The sequence below is a fragment of the Linepithema humile genome, chromosome 1 (assembly GCF_040581485.1).
Source record: "Linepithema humile isolate Giens D197 chromosome 1, Lhum_UNIL_v1.0, whole genome shotgun sequence".
Taxonomy (NCBI): domain Eukaryota; kingdom Metazoa; phylum Arthropoda; class Insecta; order Hymenoptera; family Formicidae; genus Linepithema; species Linepithema humile.
The window spans coordinates 5,175,014-5,194,407 of NC_090128.1; the positions used below are offsets into that span (position 1 = coordinate 5,175,014).

The 19,394-nt window shown below is 34.1% G+C and overlaps 1 protein-coding gene and 1 long non-coding RNA gene across 3 annotated transcripts in view; one reads left to right on the forward strand and one right to left on the reverse strand.

Moving 5' to 3' along the window:
* The window catches only part of LOC105679779 (Na channel protein 60E), a 70,434-nt gene that overhangs the window by 28,273 nt on the left and 22,767 nt on the right, over positions 1–19,394 (forward strand). For both annotated transcript variants that reach the window (XM_067361268.1, XM_012380027.2), the window contains exons 2-8: positions 5,324–5,532; positions 8,340–8,560; positions 12,229–12,409; positions 15,235–15,312; positions 16,899–17,040; positions 17,508–17,642; positions 17,763–17,977. In XM_067361268.1, coding sequence (XP_067217369.1) covers positions 5,324–5,532; positions 8,340–8,560; positions 12,229–12,409; positions 15,235–15,312; positions 16,899–17,040; positions 17,508–17,642; positions 17,763–17,977 — 1,181 coding nt within the window. The remainder of the gene's footprint in view (positions 1–5,323; positions 5,533–8,339; positions 8,561–12,228; positions 12,410–15,234; positions 15,313–16,898; positions 17,041–17,507; positions 17,643–17,762; positions 17,978–19,394) is intronic.
* LOC105679782 (uncharacterized) overlaps positions 15,296–19,394 on the reverse strand; it is a 28,793-nt gene continuing 24,694 nt past the window's right edge. The window contains exons 4-5 of the long non-coding RNA XR_001101894.2: positions 16,888–17,030; positions 15,296–15,496 (exon numbers count right to left, since the gene is read on the reverse strand). This is a non-coding gene — a long non-coding RNA (uncharacterized lncRNA). The remainder of the gene's footprint in view (positions 15,497–16,887; positions 17,031–19,394) is intronic.

The window sequence follows — 19,394 nt, forward strand, 5'->3', positions numbered from 1 at the left end:
ATACCTCACATAATGTATCACAAATAATTTAAGAGAGTAATTTTATTCACAGTATAATTTAATAAATAATGGAACATTATTTATTACATTCAGATTTAGTCAAAAATATAAAATTAGACAAATAATATATTTCAATTAAAACTGTATTGGCAAAGTGTATCGTAAATATTAATGGTAAAGATTAAAGACATCTGCTTTTATAACCTCCTCCATTATTTTTAGTATAGTTATATAGCGCAAATAACTTTCATGAAAACTGTGTACCTCTTCATCTATCTCAAAGTATCTAATTATGTATCTAATTAAGTATCGCGGCACTGCTGTGATAAAGTAAAATTGTAATAAGTTGCATAGGCAAACTTTTAGCCTGTCTGTGTATCTAGACATTATTATTGTATTTGTATAAAAAAATAGAATCAGATCTTTAAATTTTATGTAGCACTTTGACCAAAAAAAGTTTAATTAATAAAACTATTATAATATCACTATCTTGAATTGCGCTATCACCTTGACTTGGCCAACAACCGATTCGAACTGATGAAATACGAAGGAATTCTCTGTCCAGAAACGTATCAGTAATACTAATACATAACACGAACGACTTTGATACATAAAACGAAACAGATATATGACCGAAACTTTCCTGATACTCTACATATTTCAAACTTGTAAGTTTACAAAATGTAAAATACCACTTAAAAGACAGATAATTGCGAACAATTTCAAAATTGAAGCATAATTTTGAATATAAGAAAATAACAAATATTTGCTTGACAAATTTATATTTTGCTCTAATATAATTTCCGCAATTTTTCTATTATTACTTCGTAATCACAATTAAATATCATGATATAATATAATTAATTAATCCTTGATTCCTCACAATGGGATTTTTTTAAATTCTTAACAAACTATCTTGTTAAATTGCCGTCTCATATTGTTTGTTGACAAATGTGAACGATCAATATCGTTAACATATGCAATAATTTAAATTGTATAATACAGCGCTCTTTAAGTTCTCTGGAAAAAAGTCATTGATGTTGCCCGATCGCGAACTCATCGAAGCTGACTGGATTGTGCGCAACGGCATGTTTCCGGTGGAAACGCATGTATTATTTATCTAAAACAGGTATATACGTGAGAGCCGAAGCGACACTTCGCGCCCGACGTTGACCTGGTTGGTCGGCCGTTGGTCGGTCGGCTTGGTTGGTGCACGTGTTGCTCGTGCGGAGCATTCAAGGCGCGGATCGATATTTAGCCGTTGCAGCGCGCGGAAACGTCGCGACCCGACCGACGCCGCAAAAAGCCCGGCCGATTCCCAGTAGCGGCAGGGCGACGGTGATGATGGTCGTGTTGCCTGCCGACATTCAAACGAATGGCTATTCAAAAAGGTATAAAAAAAAATAGCAAAAAATAGCGCAACTCCCTCCTTCTCCCGGAAATTGGCTGGCACGGACTCGAATCGACTGTGCGCGGATCCGGAATTGACACCAAAAACGGAAGCTATCTTAAATGGCGGTTAAATGCAGACATAGGGTGGCGGACGGAGAATGAGGACAAAAGATAAATGGAAAGAAACAAAAATATACGGAAAATGTGCTTTTACGCTGATTACAGCACACCTTACTCGACCTGTTATAAATATCCGATTGACAAAGTCTAGTCGAGAATGGATTTAGGGATCGTTAACGTAGAGACACACAATGTTCAAGAATTATGGGTAATTTTAACAAATTAAATTTTTTAATAGTTCGCATAAAGTATTAATAGGCATTCGATCAAAAATAAAAAGGTGAAAATAAAGGATCAATATTTAAAGATATTTAAAATTGTAAAGTAAAATGTTATATCCCGCATAATTCAAATGGCTTGAATATACTATCTCTGGTTTATCTTTTATTTATGCATATTCAGAACTTTAAGTATTGTTAAGGTATTGTGGATGACCAAAGAATATAAAATGATATCCATTTGGCAATAAAATTTCTAAAAATATAAATATGACATATTTCACTCTCGATTACACATGCATAATCTTTTTGATCAATCTCTAGTTAATTGATGCTAAAATATTCTGTATTTGAGGAAAGGCATTGATATTTTAATGCCACGCTTACAATTTTGTATTAGGTTCTTCCTTAAATTTCCTTTATTTTACGAAATGAGAAAAGAGTAATTTGCGTCAATCGCACAACGTTTCGTGTGTGAAAATTATAGAGACTTCTCCAAACTATTTCTAGAACGGTGGGAAAGAGCCGCGTGGTACCTATTTAGATATAATCTAAACACGGATGCAGTCTAATCTAGTACGTGTTAGATGGGTTAACTGCTGATTATAGCCGGGCTCGGTTAATGCAAGGTCAAGTAACCAAGGGTTAAAGGCGCTAAATCGAGCAATCAACAAACATTATCCTTTATGTTCATAACTAACATCCGCGTAAGTGATAATATCTACGTATTTATGATCTGGATATACCGCATCAAGTTACGATGTTATGTCTGAGAAATAGAAAAGACTCGAGTCACATCGTTTGCATTCACATTATCACATAACCTATTATTGTTTAATTAATTAATAAAGTTTAATAAATTAAAAAATTTATTCTTAATTCATTTTTAATGATTATTGATAAACGATTGATTACACATTTCATCGGCAAAACGATCACTAAACGGATCACCGTAATTTACGTACCGACTGTAATGAAGCCATTATTTTATAGTCAATCGATCCGATTGATATCATCATCTCGAATTTCAACACCTCTGAACGCCACACTTCCAGCTCCAAATAAGTTTGTGTTCGTAAAACGAGGTCGTTAAGCCAAGGATCGGTTAAACAAAGTTTTTGACAGAAAAAAAGCCGCGAAAACGATTATCGACCGCTTTCATTTGTGTTTTAGCAACAGAAATAGTTTCCCGCTTGACGCGTCGATCGCACTTAGAACGGTCAGAAAGGAAGGCTGATAAACTCTTTGTTGATAAACTAGCTGAGTTAACGAAGATTAATTAAGCAAAAAGGCAATGTTACGCTTGAGATTAATCTCTCGTTTTATAACGATTTAAATTTAGATAAATTTGAGACGAAAATGAGCTGATTAGGCAAATTAATAAAGTAACAAAGTAGTTTTTTTCCGCGATGCATTTAAAATTAATGCATATAAATAATTTCACGGATATTTTTCCCATTTTCGTAACGTTTATTTAACATTGTCATAATGGTGTATTATGTAATATTTTTGTTTACTTTTTTTATTACATTTAAATAATTAATCAAAATAAAAAAGAAGTAATTGCGTTCGTTAACGTCTTGTGTCATTTGAGTGTGAAATAAATATCCTTAAATTAAGCTATTAAAACTGGAATTTGTGCCAATTTCCACTTGTTGAAATTCCAACATAAACTAGATCTATTCTTCGCCCGGTATTTCTCTCAGAATAAATTCTTCAGTTTTTATCTTTTAGTCGACAAAATGTCGACTTCATGCATTTTTTTTAAATAATGCTTATATCTTTGCTTCTAATGTCGTTTTTTTTTTTCAAACAAAGTATGATTAAATGCCATTTTTTTTGTAATTTATTTTGTAGCATAATATCTCAAAAATTAAAGATAAATTTAAAAAAATTAAAATTCTGCTTAATAAGATCTTACTGTTGATTTATTCTTCTTCTAGCTTTGTTCATGAGAAATTTCTTTATTTCCAGCTCATTGCAGCACAAGAGTTATTGAGTACATTCCAGCATTTCCAGGACAAAATTCTCCACTTGTGCGCTTATTTCTGAGAAACTTTTTATTGCATATAATCTCTTAATTGCAAAAGTGAGAGTAATATTTACCGAGGAATCAAAAATTTATGGTTGCCGGACGCACATAGAAATACGTGCCGTTGAAATTAAGCGAACGGTAGTCAGCGAAGGATTAAACAATGCAAATCGCGACAACTGCTGCAAAGCGCGTCATTTTTGCGCGCATATTTTTCAGACCAAGCCGGCTCTTGAGGCGACGCGACACCCTCGATTAATAATCCCGGCTCCAGCATGCTCCACTTTCTACGGCACATCGTCACATCTGATGACTCGAAAGTAGGCCGTTGGCCTTCGCTCTGTTATGCCGTGAATGCACCGAAAACGATGCACTAATTTTTTATAACTCTTTAGAAAAAATTTCTTTTTACTACCCGAAGTTGCATGGATAATTCATGAAGTTGGTGAATTTATTCTTATATTATTAACGAAAAAGTTTTGCTGTCAACGCAAGATATTTTCGAAGATAAAAATGTTGCATGAGAAACTCCGAGAAAAGTGACAGAATTCGATTTATATGTCATCGAGGAAACAATTAACAAATCAGCGCTTTATAATCGAATAGTCGCACGCTGGTTCAAAACCATCCACCGAAACTATCGCTTAAATACGCAGATACCCCACCGACGTTAAAGCGAATGCCGAAAGAACTCATTAATAATTACGCGTTGACCCACTGCCGCATTTGGAGGCTGCGCCGTTTTAGCACCTCGCTTTAAGCAGCAAAACGGAGCAAACGCCATGTTGCATCTCACTGTAATTCGCGAAACGTGGATAAAGGGGGGTAATTTCTTCGATAACAAAATTTAATTCATTCTGACAGCAGTTTTCGTAAAAGTTACGCGGTTTCAAATTTTACAAATATAACTTATATTTGCATTTTCTTATTTTAATCAACTCAATATAGCCATTCAAATCTAAAATGTACCGAAAGAACTGTTTATCTATAAAAAGATGACATTTTCTGTACCAATAATTTGTATATAATTTTATGTTTTGTGTAAAGTTTTGCAAATTTTGTGGGATACAATATGCTTTACTCGATGTATAGTGCGCTAATAACAGCTACTGATCTTCTCGCTAGACTGACCTAAATAGATTAATAGCCCCTGAGCGTCAGCCCTTTGGGTCTCAAGACCCGTGAGTTCATGATTTTGCATATTTTAAGTTTTAAGAAGCTTATTTTAATATAAATCGTCTTTACAAACAAACCTTATTTTCAAATAATACCAACTTGTGTTGTTTCAGACAGAAGTTTAATTTGTGACCATATTAACGAGATATTCAATTTAAAAAAATGCATTTGAAAAAATCAACATATTCGCGAGAAAAATTCAAGCAACAAATCTCTTATAACTCCGTCGTGTGATGCACATGGTGCTACAACCGCGGGGCACATGTGGTATATCTCGGAAATAATTATCCAAGGGAATTAGTGTAATCCATTTTCCCTTTCCGATAAAGAGAATTCACATCTGAGACACAAATAATAAGGCACGCATTCCACATTTGTGTTTCAGACGTTCTGCGTGGTATCGAAAAGGTTTCGCAAGAACTACATCCACAGGTTTACGGCGACCAACAGCTGGTTCATATTCTCCCCGTGGAATCCTATACGGCGGTGCTGTATCTTCCTGAGTACGAATCAGTACTTCGATTACGTGGTCATGGCTACTATACTTCTTAATTGCGTCTTCCTGGCCATGACCGAAACCGTCGAGGAAGCCGAGTAAGTATAGACTAGTGCCTCATAATTATGCAGTAGCAATGACAGGTCGATTACCTATCAACATTCACTGAATATCGACGCTCACTTCTAATGTGAAGTATTATTTTTTTTCAAAAATAAAGATGCAAGATTATTATTTTATATTATAAACTGCACAGAATTAAGAAATTAGAATTTCTCAGTTATCTAATTTGGAATCGATTTTTTCTTAGAGAAAATTTAAAGTTTGTTTATATATGTATGTGTGTTCGACTTCTTGTTCCCAATATTAAAAATTTCAGTCCAAAAAGTTCCTAATTATTACATATCTTATTAATTAACTAAATTAACTAAACTAAATTAAAAATTTAATAAATTATTAATTAATAATTATTAATGCATCATGTTAAATTAGAGTGAACAAGTCTGAATTTTTTAATTCTTCCATTAAATTCTCTATCGTTATAAATTATAACAATCAATAAGTTAGTAGTCACTCACTGGTAATTTCCTCTATTTTATAATTCTGTTTTTATAATTATCTGTTATTTAATATTATAGTAGCAATATTACTCTAAGTGGTATATGCATAATTGCTATAAAATAGAAAAATGCATTAAAATGATAGCCGAAGTAAATCATTTTCGTACAAAAGATAGATCCGTAGAGGATTATTTACAGGAAATTGTTTTATCACAATCAAGATTAAATTCTTCTACATTGATTCTTATGCGTCGACGTCAAACCATAAAATAAGATCGTAAAATTGCCGCAATTTGTCCGTTTGGTACAGTTCATACCATTAATGAACATTTTATTACGATCTCGGAACATTCTGGTTTAGTGAAATCGATAGTCTTTTCTTTCCTTTTTTACGTAGAATAATTTATCTTCATTAATTGTCAAACATATAAAGAATTATTATTCTATTTTAGTGATAAAAAAGCAGTTTTCATGAAATACTTAAAATTATAACAACAAACTGCACTGTGATTATCACCCGATTCTTTTATTTAAAAAATTTGTTTATTCCAATATTAAATATGTCATCATTCGTCAGACTTAAGCTAGATTTTAATTTTAATTAATTTGTCAGTCAATCGAAATGCGACATTCAGAGAATTAACGCGAACTGACGGGTTCTCTTTAAATATCCACACAACTAGTGTTTATTCCATATGTGTTCATTTAGTATGTAATCCTCTTAAGCTAAGTATTCTCCAGTGAGTAACTCATGACAGTTTCTCGTCGACTGCGGATAGCAATTCGTTTAACACGTTTCCGCCGAATATGTCCCGCGATAATTTTCCACAACTGTGCGACTTGAGTCGCGAAGGCGTGTCAGATTAACGAGCTTTTACGGTGGTGAATAAGTGATCTCTTGAAAGTTCGCCTCGGCAACTAAATTGGTCTGCCTCATTTAAAGACGAGAGATTGAGATATGTTTTGCAAAGTACTTGGTTCATTTTCATTCAAAATTCATTAACAGATATCTAATAAAGAGGAATAATAAAAGAGAGGAGTTTAATAAAGAGGAAAAGTAGATTATCTGAAATACTTAAATAAAATTATTAATTAACGTCGATGCTAAAATATTAAATCTACCTACAGCGAAACGCCGATTTCAGTGCTGCTGCATTAATTTAATCGTTTCTGAGCAACGGAACACTTTAACATCGATAACCCAAATGCACTCGATGATCCTGCACTCATGCAAAATGTTCATTAAGATCGTTGCGGGTCGCGCAAACTACGCGATAGCCGAGCGCACCTCATCACATCGCGCAAAAGCGGAAACAAAGGCCGGCGCGCCGTTATTCCATGCTTTCACGAGCAGAATGCAGACCGAGTTACACGGCGATGCAGTGCCTGTGCATTCGCGCGGAGATGGTCGAAATGCCGCGGGGCGCAACGTTCGAGGTGCAGATGAAAATCCGCTCCGCTCGTGCGCTTCCTCGCCGGCGCCATCGAATTGGGTCAAAATTCTTTGCAAACGCAGAAGAGGTCAAAACGCAAAAAGAATGGTTGCAAGAAAATTTTGCGTTGTTCTTGAGTATCGCAATTAAGCCGTTATTTTGCGCAAATTTTTATCGTATAACAATTTATCGTATAACAAATACTCTATTCTTAGTATTTCAAAGAATAAAATATTCTCTATTTCTTTCTGCGATAGCTTCCGTATGATAACTTATATAATATTTTAACATATGTAACAAAATATAGGCGATTTAAGATTTCTTATAAGATTGCAATTTTGTTTATAAGCATGATGTATCTGTTGAAAAAGTTATATTGATCGCTAGCAGTCTGTAACACTCAACATGATCGATTCGGCACAGGTGGTTGGACAAGACAAGATGATTTATATAGACGCAAGTCCAGACTTGCATCCAATCTCAATTTAAGGATATTACTTAGTCAACTATGTACAAAACATTGTTTGCATTGAATAACAAATTGATGATTTTATAAGATAATTTTGTTATTCAGTATTATTATTTAAATATTGGCATAAAATTTACATTTTGCATTTGCATTTGCATTTGCATTTTTTTTATCTAAAACATTATTAAAATGTTGTAAACGTTAAAATAAAAATCTCCACTTTAATTTTTTGAAAGTAAAAAATTATAAAAAGAAGATAATTTTGATGTATTTCGTAATAAAATAAACGTGTGTAAAAACATGATAAATGACAAGCAAAAACACAATATGTATACAATTTTATGACTTTTCAACAAACGGATTGTAGGATATCAATATCGTACCGTACACGCTGATCCAATGTCCCGAAATAATTCACGCATCCGGTGTTTCTCATGTTCCAGATATATCTTCCTAGCCATATACACGGCGGAAATGGTGATAAAATCAATAGCGAAGGGATTTATACTGAACAAGTACACTTATCTACGAAATCCCTGGAATTGGTTGGACTTCGTGGTGATTACCAGCGGATATGCCACCATCGGGATGGAAGTCGGCAATCTGGCCGGTCTCAGGACGTTCAGGGTGTTGAGAGCACTTAAGACTGTATCCATTATGCCAGGTAATACAGCGACTCTAAGGTGGGAAAATGTATTTTCCGACACGTCTGACTCGACTCGACTGTTACTACTGAAACGAAATTCTCGCCTCAATTGGAGGCTTCCGTGCAACAATCGTCTCTAACCCATTATTTCGAGAAGTTGAGAAAATTAAATTGCAGACTAATAATTCATAATTAGTTCAGGTAATTAATCGAAAAAAAAAAAAATTATCTCGCTCTCTCTCTGGAATAAAATGCGCATTAAATATTGCGACCACAATCAAATATGAATGTGTCAGTGTAAGTCAATTACATTCGACAGTTGACACAATATTAAGCATCATTGCGCCACAACGATTAAATGAACGCGATCGATATCAACAGACACATATTAATTAGCTACAAACAAACCAAAATGTTTCATATTAATTCGAGCTTTAAATCGAACCCGCATTTGCACGTTTCGTTGAAATGAGCACAAATAATCGCTCCAGATAACTAAAAACATTCTGTATGGCATGATATATGATTTATCGTATTAATTTATTTACAGCGGCAGAGTCGCAGAGTTATTTGCGCATGTAATACTCTCTCTTTGCAACGTATAGTTTATTATCTATATACTTATACCGTATATGTTGCATTTGATATCATTACTATTATTAATATCGTTATTTTTACAAAATAATATTAGATTAATAACTTGATCTTTAATAAAATATTTTATAATATTCTCTAACAAAATTCGCAATATTCCGCATATATAACGTCGGTGGATTTTTGCTGTTATAAGTTTTACGGTTAATATCTGCACGAAAACATTGGTTTGCCAAAACCAAGTCCTTTATGAATTATTTCAGTTAATCTTTTATCTCTTGCAATATTCAAAGCGCACTCAAATCTCTCACAGAATCACTAGTATCTAAAATACGGTATTTAAATTTCGACTCGGGAATGTAGTATAAAAAAATATTTGCCACGTGTTAAAGAGAATTGCGACATCGCCTTATGTGCTTTCGCGCTTCATCACAGTCTTGTAATTCTCGATTAATTATGTCAGACAATACAAACTTACAATGCTCGATTAATTACGTCAGATAATATAGACTTATAATACAATCCTCGATTAATTATGTCATAGTAACAGCTACTAACGACCAACCGTAATGTATTTGACGCGCACATGTAATGTGCGTCGAAGGTATATGGTAATGCGTACGAAGCGAGAATACGGCACGGACATTTTAAATAGCTCGATTTTTATCTTTGATTTACCGACCCGAGGAATTTATGGACAGGATTGAATTTACATAAGGTAGGGGAAGGTTCATTTATCTTACTCACATCCTCTCGACGATGGTATTTTTGAAGAGCGATTTTTGGGATTAAAAATCATCTGAATACCGACTTTATGCCTGATATATCTGAATATTGAAGCTTCGAATCTTTTGTTAAATTATATTGCCATAAATATGCTGCTTTTAAATCAAATTATAAATTATGTAATTTACAGCAATATTATCAGTAATTATAAACTATCAAAAATGTACATATATATATATATATGCACATATGTTTTATATATACATATATACGTATATACATATATATATCTCTCAAAAAATTTTTCTTTAATTTACTTTAAATAATATTTTTTTATTAACTTTTATATTAATTCAAGAAATTTAATATATTTACCAATATGAAATTTTATATATTTAACAATTGACCTAGATTCAGTGGAAAAATTAACGATCGAGGAGATTATCAAGATAAAGAACATGCAAAATGAAAAAAAAACACTGGTGCAACGTGTACGAAATTCTTTTCTACTAATTTTTTAATATATTTTTTTACGTGTCTACTTTGTCTTCTCATTGCATTAATTATTGTGTTATTTAGTGATATTGAAATTTATCCGTTCAACGATGGACCTATACCTAGGGCAAAAGAAAACTAACAACTGTGTAAACATTATCAAAATAAAGCACGTGCAAAATGAAAAGCTAACACTGGCGCAACGTGTGCGAAGTGTATCGGCATCGACGCATGTAACGGCTTGAAACCGAGCGTAACTGGACTTTACGCGAGGTATAACAAAGCATGCCCGAAAGCGCGGAAATGTGAGCAGTTCGTACGAAGGAAGCTCGGTCCCAGAGCGAGTTTAGCCAAATTAAAGAGATCAAAAGACACAATGGAAGGCAACAAGAATGATCCGTCGCTGACCACTGGGACAAAACATAAAGCGGCATAGAGACGGTTGAGATGGCAGAAACGGATTTAAGTTTCCACAAAAGAGATGACAAGGCTATACAGTAAATACAGCGAACTTCGACTAACTCACTGGGAATGTGGATAAGCGTGTCGTCTTTCCTCAGTTTCGAAGACCGCCGAGAATTAGTTCGGATATCATCGTGACCGTTCCATTTCGCGTCCATCACGCATTCAATGAACAGTATCGCAATTTATCTTGACGCTCTGTTTCCATATATCGATTTGGCATGTGCCGCGCGCGCGCGCACGTGTCGCAAAAGTTGCGCATCGCGTGAATATACACCGGCCGATTGTATTTCGAAAACGAAAAGTTTCATGGAAATCGGTTTTTGCTAACTGTTCATCGCGCGATTTGTTGGCTCGACTGCAAAAAGCTTTTTTATGCGTTTCGATATTTGAGTTTAATAAAAAATAGATCAAAAAATTTGTTTTTAAACATATTTACTACAAATTAAGTCTAAATGCAATTCCACCGACGTAATAATTGATAAAAAATTAACAAAAAAAAATTAAGGAAAATCTACATTTCATTTTATTATTATGCAATATTAAGATTTATTGTTAGAATTAGAATTATCATACAAGACTTTCATTTTTATAAATTAAAATCTACAAATAAAATCGCATTTATCCGCGCAATCGCGAAGTATCATAAGTTCTAAGTTTCCTAAGCAAAACCTTTACGGGTCACATTTTGTCGTGTAAAGAAACGCTCGGAATCAAGTGTACACGTTTTACGTGTCTGGCATGTATAACGTAGTTCAGATAAATGTCACCGATAAGAGATAAGCTTCGCAAGCTTAATACGCACGAGACCCCGCTTTCGAGATCCACAAGAACCGATGGCGGTTTCGAGAACACAATGGAAATACTGCGGAGCGACTTGTTCGTGCTTCGAAGAAATTGTTAAAAACGGATGAATGAATGCTTCGCTAACGATACGTTCGAATGGAACCGGTGAATGGTGCATCTTAGGCAGTAGGTCAATAGGACGTTTTTCAACTGAAACCACTGCAGTATCACTGAGGCTGTATAGAAAAGCGAAGCCGCAGCAGCTGCAATTTGGTTCTCGTAGTTAATGGCTAGGATTAATAATAATAATGGCTTGCTCACCATTCGCAAATTTTCTAAAAATAGTCGCGATTTATATCACAATTGCTCTTTCACGGCTAATATTAGACTCATTATCACGCGAGAGTACAAGAATTACCGCTACTCTTGCACTCTTTGATAAAAATTAAAAAGGGAGATAATCGTGTTTCGTAAATGTTTAATCGTTTATATCAAATATTTTGTCAATTTAATTTAGTTTGTAAAATAGTTTCTATAAATTTAAGGCCTACTCGTTAAATAAGAAACGAAATCTAACGGAAAGTATTAAAAATTGTAATCCGTATTTCTGTTGTGTGTTGCAGGTCTAAAGACTATCATTAACGCACTGTTGCACAGCTTCAAGCAACTCGCCGAAGTAATGACGCTGACGATTTTCTGCCTGATGGTTTTTGCACTGTTCGCTTTGCAGGTTTATATGGGTGAACTTAGAAATAAGTGTGTGAAGCAACAAGAACCGAACGTCACGCAAATCGATTGGATCGAGTAAGTGATTTTAAAATATTCGCTTGCATATGAAATCTTGTTTTAAGTTTCAAAATCTTGATATATTTGCAATCATTAAATATGCTCGTTGTTATCATTAAGAAAATGTAGAATACGTGTAATGAATAATTCTGACTAAGCGCAAGTAGTTATAGCCTGCGAGGAGTCAGCCGTGCGCAGTAAATATGTCTGAACACGATCCGTTCACATGGCAACTTATGGAGCCGTATTTCTCCAATCTTAATGAGCTCTAAATAGAGTAGCATATTTAAACGCAAGAAGGTCATCGATTTTTTTCATATGATGTATTCTTATGTAAATTTTTATGCACATATCTGTCTTACAGGAGTTTTGAGAGTCAAAGCAAAATCGAGTAAATATATTTTTTTGTTTTAAATAATATCGACTTTACAATATCAAGAGTTTTTTTCCACGATATTCGTGGATTTTCAATAAACGATGAGATTGAAAAATATTATAAGAGTAATCTTTCAAATCACTAACTAACATATCGTGTTTTTGCAACATTTTCTGCCATATTGTACGATTTAATCAATATATTGAAATCTGATAAATTAAATGTCTCTGTGAAACACATTTTATTATATGTGTAAAACATTTTGAAATACTTTCTATCATTATATGTTCAAACTCATTTATTATTTACTAATTATTATTTGAAATAAATTCTGGTTAATAATATATATAAACAAAAGATTAAATTTTACTCCGTTTCACTATGTTGACTACTTATCGGCCTTTCTCATATCGTGCGAGAAAGGGAATGTTTATTTGAAGGGGTGGAAGGCCCATTCCGAGCAATCAAGATAAGCATTCTGTGTATTGCCACAGATATGTAAATGTATATGAACGCTTAAAGCCCCGCTTAATCGTTGGACCATAATCGACGACAATTCCCACGAACGTGGTGAATTCAGACATTTCGAATCCAAAAACCAACAGTATTAACGAGGAATTGTATTGAAACTTTTAAGCAAAGCATAGAAATGAGCTTTTTGTCTCTAAACAATTATCATAAATAACTAAAAAATAAAAAATAAATATATTTTTTTACGCTTAATATCTAAAAAAAATATTATATGCATAAATTGTCTCTAAAAAATTGTTTGCATGTAAACAGAGAATTACGCTCGAATGTATTTACTATGTGGCTGACTCTATACGAACTGTCATTACTTGCGCAGTCAGAAATTATTTAAATAAATAAAATAAATTACATATATTGTACAAATCAATATTATAATTTATTTGATATATTTTATATAATATTATAAAAATAAATATAAAAAAAATAAATAAATAAAAGTTTAACTAAGCCGAAGAGATTAAAATGATAAGCACGAAAGCACGAGATGTGCTAGTAGTATATCCGTGTCATAATACGTCATTGCGCGGTCGCCGCGGTGCACCGCGCCTCAACGAGCATTCGTTTCCGCTCCCTCGGCGTGCGGTGCGCGTTTACGAGCATCGCTATCGGGTTTCCGGTCGCGATGCCAAACGGGCCACTCGCCGCGTGCTTAGGAAGCTATCCGCCGGCGGATCTCATTGTCCGCGCTTTCTAGTCCGACAACATCGATCCGCATTCACTTGCCGGCACATCCGCGTCCTGCCAGCTCGCGATGCGTGACGCGCGGACGCGCTGTATCGCACTTAAAGCGCCGACAAAGAAGCATTCGGAAAGCACTTCTTCCATGAGAATTGGATAGGAAGAACAATTTACACGTGGCTGATAAGATTTGTTTTAAATAAACAATGTTATTTAAACTGAATCTTTGTATTTAATTTAAAGATGTTAAAAGATTGATAAAAAAATTATTGCGATGTAAGGTTATGCAAATTCAGTTTTTATTAAAGAAAAGATTGCATCTCTTCTCTGTAATGTAGCTCTCTGGCAAATGACAGTAAAGTACAATGTAGTTTGTTCCGCTCGATAGAATATACCATTTCACATCGCGTAAAGCTGAATGGTCGGTAGCTACATGTGTTGTATTCCTGTCGTGAATAGGTATCGCGATGATCCTGTTATACGTTCATGACAAGGAAACGCGCCGCGGACAAAAGCACGCATAGAAGATAATATGCGTATTCTCTCACCACCGTTAATTTACCGCCGAATGTGGTTGCATGATTCACATCTCGTGTCGTTCAGGTAATTAGATTCGCGTTTTAGCGTTAAATGCGACATTAAGTGAAAGTGAGGAATTGCCTCACTTCATGGCGCGATTGTATAATTTGATATATTATAGATATTTAAAAATAATCGATAAAAAAATCGTATAAAGTCAGCCACATAGTAAATACATACGAGCATTAAATAATAATAATAATAATTTGTAAAAAGAAACGTTGTGTAATCAAGTTTTTTATTTTTGCATAGCTTTTTATTTTTGCATAGCTTATTTTACGTATGTCAGTTTCCAAGCCTTTAGATCGCGGAATTTAGTTGAAACAATTTGACTTGTTCCAACATACATTCAGTTTGAAAGGTCTGAATTATTTCTCTAATTTATCGCAATCTATAAATAATACTGAATAATAATTGTACTTTATTACGTTCTCTTACACATTTATATTGTCGCGCTATTCGCGCGACATCATTCAAAATTAACTTGATCTGGTTGTGCGATACAGCGTGATTGGACATCGGCAAATTAGAGAGAAGTGATTTGATAAATTAACTGCCTCGCGAGAATATACACGCACACGAAAAAGTGGCGGACATGTAGTTTTTTCACTTTAAATCTCCGGAGATCACGAGCTTGAAGGTTGCAAGTACGTTAACAGAATTTTCGTGTCGCCAACAGGTGGACTTGGAACTCATCCAATTGGGCGTTCAACGAGGACGAAGAGCCGATCATCTGCGGCAATGTAACCGGTGCCAGGTTAGTAGTGTTTCTCTGTTTATCCGATCCCCACTTCAGATAAGCTAATCCGACGACCGGTTACCTTGTATAAACACATCTCCAAACAAGTGCCACTCGAATTCTCATCCCCCGTGAGATTGTAAAAGAAGCCGGAAAAATGGAGAATTTGTGTAATACCTTCCCGAGCCGATACATGTCTATCCTGTAAAAAGACTTTCTAAACTTCTCAACGTCACATTCACACACACACTTTTCGATACTCGAGACACGCGAATCTTCGACTTTCCGGCGGAAATTTCATTCGACATTATATAAAAAATTTATCTAATATAAAATAAAATTTCCGTGAAGAGAACCAACTTTAATTTAACTTATTGGAACTTTTGGATCTTTTTTAGAAAGAAAATCAATCAAAAGAATAATGATAAATGAAAAAATTAAATTAAAAACAAAAATTTTATAATTATGATCTAACATTTAAAATGAAAAATCACAATTTCTTAAATCAAAATTATTTATGATCAAAATAATTTTTTCCAGCAATTTGTAAATCTGAGTAGAAACGTGACGCTCGTTCTCGTTACGTGATGTAAATTACCTATTGATAATAGACAATTATAGAAAATTGTCGGCAAATTGTTACAGATAATTACCGACGATATTGTGTAATTATTTTTTTAAGTTGCTAATTAATCATGGAGACCCAAGATTTCCATTATGATATTCGGTTATACTTAATTGCGCGTGCAATTGCAATATCATTTGTCCCAAATTTATTTCATGCACTCTAGCGAACGTACGAGCTACTCCATATTTATCGATTTCCCGAAGCATCCATTTCCCAAATGATTACGCCGGCGGCACGTATGCGCGACGGAATTCGTACGGTTCGTATAAATAAGTTTGCAAAAGCTTTACTGCTTTACGTGGCGCACGAACTTTACGGCGCACTTTCGGTATCGGCGCTGTGTCTCGCGGAAAGTAGGCTTTTTATTGGATCGATACGTCCGAAGCTGACGGTTTCTTTGCATTTTCGATGAGACATTGCTGTAAGCAGCTTAGCCGAGCGCAGTGTATGACAATATTATGCCCTCGGGGGCAATGTTTATTCCCCGCGGACCTTTTATATAGAATTCATAACTATGTACTGCAATTGTAAAATTATTATGTACAACGCAGAGAGATATACAATACAAGTTATTTTCTACCCAAATATTGTAAAAAGGAAAAAGAGAATAAGTAAATGAGAAAGAAACTAGAGAAAAGAATATATGTATGTAAAAGAGAATAAGTAAATCATGTAATACGAAAACAACATTTTCCTCTTCGTTTAAAGTAGGAAATCTTGCAGAGTAATAACAAGAAAACGCGGTTATACGATTTCATTTTGCAAGCACTTTAAATGATGAAGGGTTAATTATTTTTGACTAACGGGAGCAAGGAAGTCGATAGTTGCGCAGAGTAACATGCGGAGAAGGCTGATGCGATAAAAGCCGCGGCAAGTAATATTTCCGCACTTGATAATACGGACACACACTCGAAACGATCTCACAGCTATCACGGATATTGCAATGTCGACAATATAGGACTTACCTATTTTCCAGGCACTGCAACGAGAGCTACACTTGTCTCTGCGTTGGACCCAATCCAAACCACGGTTACACCAACTTCGATAATTTCCTGTGGTCAATGCTCACCACCTTTCAACTGATTACCTTGGATTACTGGGAGGACGTCTATAACAAGGTCAATATTTAAAACATTTTTTTATGCTTTGTTTCACGACATATTAAAAATTGTGAGTTTTTTTTTGTATTATCAGACAACTTCTTCAACATGTTTTTGAAAACTTCAGATAAAAAGTTTCTCTAAAAATTTTTCTTGTAATAGTTTTTTTTTCATTGATAATAAGAATAGATGATTGTCTTTAAAAAATTAACAAAAAAATAAGTTTATTAAGAATAATTAAAACTATACCGTGTATTAATATACAACATATGTGAAATAAGAAATATGTCAAATATGTTACATAAAAAAATCGACGCGTTAAATATAAATATAAAATTTAAATTACAAATTTTTGCTTTATTTAGAATTTTTGTATTTAAATTTCACATTTTCTAATCATATGTAAGCAAACGTTATGTTATTGTATATATTCTTTACAGCCTTGAATAAGTTATAAAAATGATAAATAATCTTTCGCGGAGCAGGTGTTGTCGGCATGCGGACCCATTAGTGTCACGTTCTTCACAGTAGTCGTATTCTTCGGTTCATTTTATCTACTAAACTTGATGCTGGCCGTCGTAGCGCTAAGTTATGAAGAAGAAGCCGAGATTACGAATGAGGTACATATTTATAAATTAAAGATAATTGAAACTTGCAAAATCTAATCTCTTGATTAATTATTTTTATTGCGTGTTGCTTGACGCTATTTATATTCTACCGAGCACATTTCGCGTGCACAGGAACGAAGAAAAGATCTAACGGATCATCGTGAGGACTCGACATTCAGCTTCGATCCGTCAAAGATCAACATTAAGACATTAACGAAGAACAAGCAGAAAAGGATAGATGCTCGTAAAGGGGTGCTGCTAAGCAGTTATACGAGAAAGAAGACGCGTAGAAGAAAACGCGGTAGAAGCAGCGCCGGTCAAGAGAAAAATGGTGGTGCACGCAGCAGGTTTCTATATTTGTATTTACGACCGACTCTTCTGCGGCTCGATTTGTCACGAGATTGTCGCGGGACACGCGTGTACTCAAATAAACTAGGTCATAAAGTGGAGCCTTCGATCGTTTTAATCAAGAAAACAAGTTCGACAAAAATGATTAAAAACGTGTTAAAGTATCTATTTATATTCAAAATTGGAACATCTTTTTTTTAAAGTTGAGTTGCGTGAATTATATACTTTATATAAAAATATATAAAATAAATTAGTACTATTTAATATTTGAAAAAGTTTAAATCTCAACTTTTTATAAATAAGAAATTGAAAGACATACATCGTGAAATATAAATGCTCTTGTTTTTCTTAATGGAAAAAACGCCACAGAAGAATGAGGACATTAGAATATTTTTTTGAAATAAAAACATTTGCTTCCATAAGCGAAAAGTTTTAGCAAATGTAACAAAAGCAATCTTAATCCTATCAGCATCTCCGCGCTAAAAGTACTCGTACATTTATTTCATACAGAGAACTAGAAGTAATTCCTACAGTGCTGTATGCAGCTTGCTACGAAGTCGTTAAACTGCATGTTGATTCTGGAAAGAAAGACAGAAAGAAAGAGAGATCATAAACGCCCTCATTCTCAAGGAACTGTATAGTAATAAAAGCAAAAAAGAAAAACGAGTTTGCTTTGCAATCTTACAATGGAAAGCCGTATGGAGTGCGCATTCTGACGAACATTATGCGATGTATCTCAGAACTATTATCCACCTACCTTTATCTACTAAATTCTTTGATTTGCAGTAGTTTTTTTGCCCAATGCGACAATTTTATTAAGCGTAATTTTTTTAGTTACTTGATCGCATTCAGCTTTAAGTATTCTTGTAACTAAAAATATATTACAATTTTATTGAATCGAAGTACACTTAAAATAATTGAAAAGTAGATTCATAAAAAATTCAATTATTTATTTACGCCTGTAAAAATTAATTTGCCGAAACTTTTTTTATTTCGATTGTTCAGGATGAAATCGACTTATAATACATACTCGTGTGTTTTAATTTTTTAAAAAGAAAAAAACTAGATTTCTAATTAAAAAAGTTGCAGATAAAAAGGCAATAGTTTTAGAACGTTTTTAATTACGATAGACTGCACAATGCTTTTGACGCTCTAATAATTTCATTTCAATATCGATCTACAAGCTGAAAAGCTGGGTGACACATGCAACCAGGAAGTGCCTGTGTCCCCAGGGTTAATGTCGCTTATTAATGTAAGCATCGATTTCGCATCGGACCTATCTACACTTCCATACAATGCCGAGACTAATTAGTTTAATGCTTCGAATAATCGCTGATTTGTCCAGTGATATCCGATCTCTATAAAACTGAAATATGCACTCATTAATCACGACTATGCTTCAGTAGTATTTTTCTA